Here is a 10811-nt window from a genome sequence, read left to right on the forward strand (position 1 = left end):
CCCCTTATTCTTTAATCAACATAACAACAATAGTCCAGCCGTCCAGGACTGTGGGCCTAGTTTATAGGAACATGCATGCATTCAGAATTTTTTTAACAGCTGCAGATTAAAAGTCCAACTAGCTAGCAGCAGATACATGGAATCCTTCTGCCTTTGACGAAAAACAGGACATTTCAATCTGTACAATTCTAGCCTATATGTAGGTTCTTATTAGTCTCCACTATTAGTATAATCGTAGCTCACTTTCTCAAATCCTCCCTTCTCTTTGTTATTTTTTTCCTATTGAACCTCTCTTCTTGGAAATCAATGAAATGGTCTGTACGTTCAAGACCTATTTAGCTGCATGCTCAGTAATTCACATATCTGATGGCAGTTCCAATTCACACTTATGGCACTTCAAATTGTGTAGAAACCAGGTTAAGGTCTATCTACTTCAGCTAGCCTAGCTATTTTTGAATTCTGTTAGATTTCTGCATGTATTTTTGGATTCATAGTAATTGTTGTGTGTTTGGGTGATTACCATTCCGGGAAAATGATATGTATCCTATACTGTGTGAACATTCGTTATGCAATATCATTTTTCATTGTAACCCAGCTATTCGCTAATTCCAATCATGAATTAGAAACTTCTTATGCTAAAGTAATCTGGGGTTCACATCCAAAACTGGCAATGGATGAAGTGGCCCAAACCTTTATAAATTCATAGGCAATTGGTCCCATTTTTTCCATGTGGGATGTATATATTCTCAACATCTTACCATATGAATAACTTGTACCCCTCATTCTTCACCTCTTCATAGATATTGTACCAGATATCTGCAATTTTCAGCTGCAACATAGTAGGGACTAGAGACTCTTTCCATAATGAATTATATATGATATACATATATTTAGTTCACTAGCTAGGAAATCATTCTGCGGTTGGTATGCAGGTAGAAAAACCAAAAGAATTGCCTTAATTGCTTCCCATGCCAGTGCCAGACCTTAAAACAATAATGGATGACTTTTGGATTACCCTTATGTTCCTTGGAAACAATCCTCGATACATTGCCACAAATGAGAACATATATGGGTTCCAGTTGCAATGAGCACACGCAGCACCTTTACTTCTTTCCCTTCTTCAAATCCTCAATGAAATATGATGTCTTTCTCAGTTTTAGAGGTGATGACACTCGGAAGGGTTTTACAGACCACTTATCCACTGCATTGGAAGATAAAGGAATAATAACTTTCAGGGATAACCTTGAACTTGGAAAAGGGATAGCTATTTCTCCAGAACTCTCAACTGCAATTGAAGAATCAAGGTTTGCTCTGATTATTATTTCACAAAATTATGGGTCATCAACATGGTGCTTGGATGAACTTCAAAAAATTCTTGAATGCATGGAAGCAAAAGAAGCAGTGCTGCCAATTTTCTATCATGTCAATCCCTCTGATGTACGAAAACAAACTGGACCTTTTGCGGAAGCCTTTATCAAACATGAAAAAAGGTTCAGGGATGAGAAAAAGAAGGTGCAAAGGTGGAGGGATGCTTTAACAAGAGTGGCAAATCTCTCTGGGTGGAATTCAAAGGAGAGATATAATACTCTTTCTACTCTTTCCACTAAAAAAATGGTTACAGAGTTGATGATTATATATAATACTATTGGGGACTTCAAATGTATGTCAAAGAAAACAGAACCAGTTATCTTTGCAAGTTGTAGTTGAAAGAATATTACTGGTGATAATGCTAAATTGCATAATGTTATAGATGAATTCGATATGATATGCTTTATTTTGTTTCAAGTCACAAGTAGTATTGTAAGAAAGATGACCAATCTGAAGCTCAAAGTCATAGAAATAATTTGATTTGAGGCAAAGATTGATGTTGGCTTACTTTCACCAGATTTCAGGCCTCATGATAGAAACCTACTAAGACGCGATTTCTTTGTCTACAAGTATAAAGTAGTACAGCCATATCTGCACTGGTACTGAATATTAATCCTATGAATAACATAATTTGTACCATATGTTCTTTGTTGTTGTAGTTATGAATCACAGCTTGTCAAAGATATTGCTGAAGTGATATGGACAAAATTGCGCTCTACAGAGTGTCATTCAGTTGAGAACCTAGTTGGAATCAATTCAAGACTGAAACAAATCAATTCACTCTTAGGCAGATGTGTTGATGTAGAACAGATGGCGGTCCAATTTCAAGAACAATTGGATCGTGCTAAAGGTGGAAACCGAAAAGTGACTAGTAGACGTGAAATGGGCCTCCGGAGTCCGATTGGGACGCACTTTAGCTTTTCGGAAAGGGAATCGCGCCAGAAATCAAACTCGTCGCTATGCCACGACGTGTGACCTTTTTTCGGGCTTTCGGGGTCGTTTAGGGCCTCAAAACTGCATTTTTCTATTTTACCCGTTTTTGGTTTTCTTAGTTAATTTTGGATTGTTTTCGTTTTTATCCATGGGCCTTAGGGTTTCGTTGTTAGTCGCCCTAGGGTACTTTTCTCTTATTTATGCAGCCGCAAGCGGCTGCAGAACGCATCTTTCATCTTTTATCAATTAAATTGAGATTATTCTCTTTTATCTCTGGTGGACTCCAGAATCTTTTGCTTAGGTTTATTGCTGGTAAACCTAGTTATCAATCCGACTGCGTCATGTGTGGATGATGTTCGCTTTATTGGGATATGGGGGATGAGTGGTATTGGTAAGACAACTATTGCTAGAGTTGTTTATGAGAGAATATCTCGTGAATTTGAATTTAGTATGTTTGTTGACAACGTTAGAAATGTTGTTGAAAGAGGTGGACTAGTTAGCCTACAAAGGCAACTTCTTTCTGGGATATATATGAAAAATGACATATCAAACCTCCATGAAGGAACCACAATGATAAGGAGATTCTTTTGTCATAAAAAGGTTCTTCTCGTTCTTGACAATGTGAACCATTTGGATCAATTACAACATTTGGTTGGCAACAAAACTTGGTTTGGTTGTGGGAGTAGAGTTCTTATAACAACTATAGATGAAGATATATTACTCAAGCATGGTCTGGAGAGAAGGATTAAGGTCAAGGGACTGAATAGTGATGATGCTCTTCAACTTTTTAGTCGGAAAGCTTTTGAAAAAGATTACCCTGAACCATCTTATGTTGTTTTGTCTAATCGTGTTGTGAATTATGTCAATTGTCCATTAGCTCTTGAAGTTTTGGGGTCTTTTTTGAGTGGAAAAGGTACAAGTGAATGGAAGAGTGTGTTGGACAAACTAGGGAAAGTGTGTAGTGTCGAAATTTTGAAGACACTCGAAATAAGTTATGATGGTCTAAATGATGATGAGAAGAAAATATTCCTTGACATTGCATGTTTCTTCAATGGGAAGGACACAGATCAAGTAATAGCTTCTTGTGATGTCTCTGAAGTCATTGGAATAGAAGTTCTCATCGAGAGATCACTCCTAACTATTTTGAATGGAAAACTATACATGCATGATGCCCTGCAAGAAATGGGTCGGGAAATTGTCATCCGCGAATCTCCTTTTGAACCAGGCAGGCGCAGCAGGTTGTGGTTACGCGAAGATGCCAATCATGTCTTGAGCAAAAATACTGTAAGTCAATAGGCATAAGTTTTTTGAGTTGCTATTTGCTAATCAGCTAATGTATTGTAACACAAGGTACTCTACTTACCCTTTTTCACAAGTTATGAGCTTTCACTATTCTGTATTCATGTTTTACTAGGAAACAGAAGCAATAGAAGGGATAGTTCTGCGCCCAGCTGAGCCAGGAATAAATGTGCATGCGAATGCCAAGTCCTTTTCAATGATGAAGAACTTGAGGTTCCTCGAGATTGATAATGTGAACCTTCCTAATGGTCTTGAGCATCTTCCCGACAGTGTACAGATTTTTAAATGGACTGGATATCCCTCAACTTCACTCCCATCCAGTTTCAACCCAGAGAAGCTACAAGAACTTAGCATGCGTCATAGTTGCATTTATCATTTTCGGACCGGAATAAAGGTGTCTTGTGACTTAACTCTAATATTACTACCTGTAGAATTGCCGGAGCATTGAAGCTAATATGTCTCTTGAACTTTTACTTGACAGCCTTTGTACAACTTGAAAACACTCAATCTCAGTCACTCTCTGAATCTTCTCAGCATGCCGAACTTCAGAGCTATGCCATACCTTGAGGTTTTGATTCTTGAAGGTTGTACACGGTTATATGAGGTTGATCCATCAATTGAATCTCTAGAAAGACTTGGTTTGATGAATTTGAAAGATTGCAGAAACTTACTGCTTTTTCCAAGAAGCATATATGGCTTAAAGTCTCTCAAAGTTCTTAATCTTTCCGGTTGTTGAAAGCTAAATAAGCTGCCAGAAGATTTGGGTTCTGTAGAGTGCTTGGAGGAACTTCATATGAGTGGCACTGGCATAAGAGAGCTACCATCCTCTATTGGAATGCTTGAAGGTCTTACTTTGCTAAACTTGAGAGATTGCAAAGAACTTTTGAGTATCCCGACGAGTTTATCAGGCGTAAAATCTCTCAAAGTTCTTAATCTTTCTGGTTGTTCGAAGCTTGAGAAACTGCCGGAAGAGTTGGGTCATGCAGAGAGTTTGGAGAGGCTTGATATGAGTGGAACTGCCATAAGAGAACCGCCTAGCTTCCAGCCTTTCTCTTTTGAGAAATCTTAAGAGTTTTATCTCTCCAAGGATGCAAGTGTTCCACCACCTTCTTCTACTGATCCCAAGGCTTTGTCATTACCCTTCTTACTCACCCGGTTTGCATTATATAAGAAAACTGGATCATAGTGGCTGCAGCATTTCTGAAGTTCCTGAACACCTCATCAACATCAATAAAAATAATTTTATTAGCTTCAAAATAGTCGGAGCTTTCTATACGTTGACTTTTTAATTTTTATAAACGTTTATATAGTCTACTGGGCTTAAATAAGCAACAAAATAGATTCAAGTACGTATCTGAGGCTCGACTCCTGACAGCGGAATACTTTTTTATTTTGATAACAAGATAGAAATTCTAGAAAACGTTTATAGTCTAGCACAACACAACCTGGTTAGATTGAAATGGAATACCTTTATTTAATTTTTATACCACGATAGAAATTCTCAAAAACGTTTGTATAGTCTACTGGACTTGAACGTTTATTTAGTCTTATTAGTCGATATAGGCAGGGAACAGTTCAGTCAACCGAGAGACCATTTTGATGGAAAGAACATTCAATTGTCGAGGCCTGTTTAGGCTCTTGTACTATAGCACATTCTGATCATAACCCGGGTTGAAAGAAGCCATAGCTGAATGATGTTACTGAGAAATGGAAATGCAATAGCAGTTGTGCACTTACCAAACAACTGCAATTGGTAATTGATATGAGGGAACTAGGGTGTGAGACTAATCTGCATGCATTTACGGCAGACACATATATACTAGCTGTGTATCGGAAACGCTTAGCCATTTGATTGGAGCTGAACTAGTACTGCAATAAGGCAGTGTAAATCATGGCTGACGAGGGACCATGCTAATTAAGCTTGGCGCGCAGACTAAATGATGATTCATATTCACTTTTGTTAAATAGCCTGTGTAGGTTCGTTCTCAACTTCTCATAGCTTCCATTATGGAACCTTATTTAACACAATGAATATGATTAGTTTGAGGTTTAGGTTGTTCATCAATCCATCCGGCACCAGAATACTTTTTGGTTTTCATAGGTGAAGAGAAATTGAAATTGCTTGATTGAAGTGGATAGCTGATTACAAAAGAGAACACATATTTAAACTACTACAAGCATAGAGATGCCAAACAAGGCATGGCAGACAAGGTTTTTGTCTTGATGTATTTGCTCCATATTTGTCTTGGCTCGTAGCATAAGGATGGACAGTGGCATGCTTGTGAGTACAGTGCAGAATTGCTTCAGTCTATTTTGGTGCTTCAGATATGGTATGGTATCTTGTCTGATGGTCCACTGCATTGTTTGTATGTTTGCTCAGATTGCTGGATATGCTGGAATTCTTCTTCAGGTCTTGAGTCCTGTATTAGGACTGATATTAGTTTTCAATCCTAAATTAGAATTGTGCTTAGTTTCCAATCCCATACACTTAACAATAGGAAGATAGAAATTCATTAGACTTGAAAAGGCATCAATATCTGCTATCCGCAGTTCACAACACAGTAAGAAACAGGAACATAACTATGCTGAATGCTCACACTCCGTTCATTATCTAACTAACTTTCACTAAACACTCATCTTCTAGTTGAGCACAATTCAATTATTTCCTAATAATTGCTTACTTGAATTATTTACCCCGGGATTTCTACCTTACACCTTTAACCTCAGAAGTCTTGAGGTTGGTTTCTTCTGCTACATACTTATTGAATCACTCTCAAGTCTCAAGTCTCAACTTCTAACTTTTCACTCGACTTTTCTAGTCCAATTGGGTTTCTGGCCACCACAGTTTCATACTCTGCTGCTTTGGTCTCATCTTTGAACTTTTTATAAATGTCACTGCTATAGAACTTCCTAGTCCTAAGTACCAAAACAAGTGAAAAAAGCACACCAAGCATTGTCGCTCCAGTGATTATAATGAAGGGCAATTTGTAGCATTGTCCCCCACTACAATTTAACCCCTCCCCAATCTTCCTCTTCAATCCCAAAGCTTTCAGTTGCTTCTCTGCCTCCTTATCATAGAGAAACCCTGTAACCCTCACATTGAGCAAATATGACCCCAGTGGGCAAGCCATTACCCCAATATTGTTCAGAGTAGAGCAGTGCTTAAGCCCGAAAATCTCAGAAGTTACTGAAAATATCAGTGGCCACTGTCCACCGAAGCAAAACCCAATGATTATCGCAGCCGCATAGAGACCGTTGGGGACATTGAATGCAATCAGAAGGTGACCAATGCATGATAGCAAGAGGGTTAGAGTGAACATGAGAGGTCTAGAACATTTGTACTTTGTGACGAAGATTTCTGAGAGCATACCCACCATTACTTCCCCTAGGTAACACCATATGCTTGTGAGTGACACAAATGTGGTTACACTTCCCAATGAGTATCCTAATGCAGTTCCAATCTGACCCAAGTTGTCCATCATTGTTAACATGCCGCCTAGGCCACATAGTGTTGTCAAGAACAGAGCTAACATTTCGATGCTGAACACTGCTTGGAGTATGGTGTAGTCGTTTCCTATCTGTGGCGGACTAAATATGTGATTCCAATTCCAACAAGAAACTTTCTTGTCATCATTGGTTAACACTAATGGCACTGGGGACGAAATTATACTCAGCTGGTTTTGGCCTGATGAATCGATATATTCTGCCGTACTAGTTAGTCGATTGTTCCTCCAAATATTTTGCTCTTCGGCTACAACAACAGCGAGTGGGAGAAAGAGCAAGAAAACCACTACAGCAGCACTCCCAGCGTACTCACTTTGTGTGAAGTCGACTTGCTGCTCTACTATGATTATTACCAACAAGAACATAGCAAGTCCAAGTGAAATAAAAAAGAATTTATGTAACACATTGCGGTCATTTTTGCTTGGTATAACCGGCATGATTCTAATGGTTCGGAGAAATATCAAAGAAAGAGTAGAAGGAAGCCATGCGACGAACAATGTGAAGGACTTTGTGTCATCACCATAAAAAGCATGGTATATCTGTGCTATTACTGCTGCACTTAGACCAATGTACCCCTCCAAAAGGCCTAACAAGAGTCCCCGGCTTCGGGGGAAGTTCTTCACGCATGTGACTAGAGCTCCTGTGTTGATGAAAGTGTGCGAGTTTGCCCCCATTGTTATGTACATGCACATGTGCCAAACTTGGGGCTTGGCTATCTTTTTGGTCACGGCAAGCCAAATCATGAAGTAGCCAAAGAAGTTGAAAGCTGCACCGATTGATAAGACTACCCATGGGGGAGTGATCTCGTTGATTAACCCCGAAATTATGCCAATGTTGGCGCCCAAGTCCTTGAAGAAGCTGATGAGATTGAGCGTTGTTTGGGTGTAACCGAGCGAGGACTTGATGTCATTTGAGTAGAGGCCGAAGCTGTAGCTTGCACCAGCACCAGCCATCATTAGAAATGAGGCAAACAACATGAGCCACCTTCCTGTAAGAACTTGGAGGGTGAAGCCCTTCATGTCTGTCCAACTACCCATTCCTCTCGATTAGAAGTACCTCTGGAGCAAAGCCTGCTTTTTAAGTGAAATTAGTATCTGTGAAACACATGAACCTTGAAGATTTATATTTTCCTTTAGTATCAAGCTGGGTTACCCAATAAACAAGCCTAATGGACGTAAAATGACAATGGCGACTTAAGAAAATGATAAACGAACTAATCGAAAACTGGAAACAATAAACTTGTGTTTAGAACATCTATTTCACAATTAGAATTACTTGGACCATGTATTGACTATTTTTCCCCTTATGTAATAGAGATATATTATTTGATGCTAATCTTTCAAATTAATCAAAGGTAACTTTGTCTAAGGCGTCAAAATTTATCTTTATCGTTCTCTTTAAAAAAAAAAAAATAATAAATCTCATGCTCCTATCTTTCTCTTTAGCTAGACTACGTACATATAGATGTGTCAGGGTCAAGTGACCAATCTTTTTGCATTATATTTTTGAGTGTTGAACTTATGGTTGTTGATGTATGTGGTTCATGAAGTCATGGTTAAAGCGGTTCAAACACCAGAAAGTAAACTAGATACATGCAAGTACATCTGTTTATTTTTAATTTTTTGGCACCTTCATAGTCTGTAAAGGCAGGCAACTTTATAACTTTGGATAAGGAATATGAGGAAAAGTGAAAGGAATATAGAGAGAGTCAGAGAGCAGTGAATTTACCCAACTTGTGAATCAAGGCAACTAATTTCCGGTGGCAAACACTGCAAAGATATATGTACTGCGGCGGAGGAGCCGTTGGCTCTCCGTCTTCGACGGCAGCGATATATGGCGAGGCAGTGGCAGCGGTTGCCTCAGGCTCTTTGGATTTGGGTTTGTGGTAATTAAGGTGGTGGGTTTCAGCTGCTTGAGTCTGAGGTGATGAAGATGAAGATTATATATAGAATATATGAGGTTTAGCTTGTCGAGTGTTTGGAATCAATAGACGTCTCTTTGGACTTTAGGACTACAGTTGAATGGTGTCGTTTCCTTTTGTTTTTGTTTTCTTTGCCTCTTGGGCATATGTGTGGTATTCTTTGAAGTTTGAATGGTCTCTATCTACTCGGAACTTGGAAGACGTGTGAGGTTGGAGTAATTACTCTTAAGTCATAACCAGCATCACCACTGTCACCATGATTGCACAATTACATATGATTCCTGAATATACGAACCTTGTCGAAGTTTAGTATATTTTTTTGCATAATTTCGCTTTCTTACAGTCAAAGTTTGGAGGAGCATGTCTTTAAGTTTTTTTCTTTCTTTCTTTTATTAAAAATGAACTTTATTAATACTAGCATTGAGTGATTGAGGTAATAACAGTCCCCAAACTGGAGAGCTGCCCCTTCAAGCTCTTACACTATAGTTTGCATCAATTAATTCAGCTAGCTAAGGAGGACCGACTTACATCGATTGAACTAGATTCAAAGCTTTCCTAGAATGTCTTTAAGTTTAATATAAAATGTACATAATTCTTTTAAGAGAAATTTTGACTAATAAATAAAAATTAATGAGTGAAAAGTTTAAATATTACGGATATTATCATTATTTTCAAAGCAATACAAGTTTTTTTTTTTTTTTTTTCATTTTACAGCAAGACGAAAGAAATTTTATTACTCAAAGATTTCAAACGTTACAATGGGAAACCACAAAACTTCCAATGACTGGAGGTCCCTTCTAATGAGCCTACCCAGAAGAAATGGCAAGCTTAGCCATTTTATGTGCAGCCATATTGGACTCTCGATAGGCATGTTTGGAAAAATGAACCTGGCATGGAAGTCTAGTAAGCTGGATCGGAATTTCATCAACCACCCTCCCAATGTGGGATCAACATATCTTCTTCACCTGACTTTAGAGTGTTGACCAACGATAGGCGGTCACTCTCAAAGACAACAGGCCTAGGCGACTGACTGTGCTCAAATTTTTTATTTTTTTATTTTTACAAAGACGCTGTATGCGACAATTGTAAATAGGTGGTGATCTTCATACACACAAGGTGGTGTTAAGTTTCATTCATGTACATATGATATGAGATTTAACTTGAGCTTGATGCATGGTGCACCGAGCTAGCTAGTAAAATCTCATACAAGGTTCATGTGATGGACAAAATTTGAATATATTGTAAACAGAATAGCAACTGATATTTCAAACCCTACATATAGCTAGCTAGTGTTAGAATCACAACACAAAAATATCTTGTTTTTGTGTGATCAACAATAATAAAAAACTCCATTATCTATTATTCAATCAAGCAATTAAACTTTGCTATCTTTGACCTACTTTACATATATTGCAATCTACCAGTCAATATAGATTTTTTTTCTTTCTTGAAGCAAAATCAATCTAATTTCAATAGTTGGATTCTCATGGGGGATATTCTACAAGTTGAAATAGTTTACGCTTCTAGAAACAAGGTAAATACTCTACACAAACTTTTGACACACAAGAGTCGATGAATGGTATTTCAAGCTGCTTTTAGTGTAGAATAGCATCACAAGCGATCATCAGTTAAAGCTTGCCAATGGCAGTACCATACTGTTTAAGAATAATAGAATTGAGAGAGATTGATGAGAGAATTGTCATTCATTATTGAGAATAGGCGGAACCCTATATATAAGGATTACAAAGTACATGTTCTAATGTTACAAGGAAATCTAATCCGAATA

At 38.1% G+C, this 10811-nt stretch overlaps 3 protein-coding genes across 4 annotated transcripts; 2 read left to right on the forward strand and 1 right to left on the reverse strand.

The window, feature by feature from the left end:
* The first annotated feature begins 979 nt into the window (after nucleotides 1-979).
* LOC121049640 (disease resistance protein RUN1-like) lies at nucleotides 980-2343 on the forward strand. Its single transcript, XM_040507482.1, has 3 exons — nucleotides 980-1577; nucleotides 2028-2169; nucleotides 2311-2343. Exons 1-3 carry the CDS (start codon nucleotides 1000-1002, stop codon nucleotides 2341-2343), a joined length of 753 nt encoding a protein of 250 aa, XP_040363416.1. The 5' UTR covers nucleotides 980-999.
* A 307-nt stretch (nucleotides 2344-2650) lies between these two features.
* LOC112169726 (disease resistance protein RUN1) lies at nucleotides 2651-4840 on the forward strand. Its single transcript, XM_040512943.1, has 3 exons — nucleotides 2651-3585; nucleotides 3716-3994; nucleotides 4082-4840. Exons 1-3 carry the CDS (start codon nucleotides 2680-2682, stop codon nucleotides 4334-4336), a joined length of 1440 nt encoding a protein of 479 aa, XP_040368877.1. The 5' UTR covers nucleotides 2651-2679; the 3' UTR covers nucleotides 4337-4840.
* Nucleotides 4841-5702: 862 nt separating this feature from the next.
* Nucleotides 5703-9315, reverse strand: LOC112182291 (protein NUCLEAR FUSION DEFECTIVE 4). 2 transcript variants are annotated; one of them, XM_040513281.1, is made up of 2 exons: nucleotides 8838-9315; nucleotides 5703-8174 (listed from the first exon to the last, which is right to left on the reverse strand). In XM_040513281.1, exon 2 carries the CDS (start codon nucleotides 8139-8141, stop codon nucleotides 6381-6383), a length of 1761 nt encoding a protein of 586 aa, XP_040369215.1. In that variant the 5' UTR covers nucleotides 8142-8174; nucleotides 8838-9315; the 3' UTR covers nucleotides 5703-6380. The 2 variants fall into 2 exon arrangements, with proteins under 2 accessions (XP_040369215.1, XP_024176496.1); XM_024320728.2 differs by having other exon boundaries at nucleotides 8833-9314.
* Nucleotides 9316-10811: the final 1496 nt, after the last annotated feature.

This window comes from Rosa chinensis, chromosome 1, assembly GCF_002994745.2.
Source record: "Rosa chinensis cultivar Old Blush chromosome 1, RchiOBHm-V2, whole genome shotgun sequence".
Lineage (NCBI taxonomy): Eukaryota > Viridiplantae > Streptophyta > Magnoliopsida > Rosales > Rosaceae > Rosa > Rosa chinensis.

Coding starts and splice junctions, on each gene's coding strand:
- LOC121049640 (XM_040507482.1), top strand. CDS start 1,000: ATGACTTTTGGATTACCCTTATGTTCCTTGGAAACAATCCTCGATACA. Junction 1,578..2,027: donor GGGTGGAATTCAAAGGAGAG/ATATAATACTCT, acceptor TTGTTGTTGTAG/TTATGAATCACAGCTTGTCA. Junction 2,170..2,310: donor TCTTAGGCAGATGTGTTGAT/GTAGAACAGATG, acceptor GAATCGCGCCAG/AAATCAAACTCGTCGCTATG.
- LOC112169726 (XM_040512943.1), top strand. CDS start 2,680: ATGAGTGGTATTGGTAAGACAACTATTGCTAGAGTTGTTTATGAGAGA. Junction 3,586..3,715: donor ATGTCTTGAGCAAAAATACT/GTAAGTCAATAG, acceptor ATGTTTTACTAG/GAAACAGAAGCAATAGAAGG. Junction 3,995..4,081: donor ATTTTCGGACCGGAATAAAG/GTGTCTTGTGAC, acceptor TTTACTTGACAG/CCTTTGTACAACTTGAAAAC.
- LOC112182291 (XM_040513281.1), bottom strand. CDS start 8,141: ATGGGTAGTTGGACAGACATGAAGGGCTTCACCCTCCAAGTTCTTACA.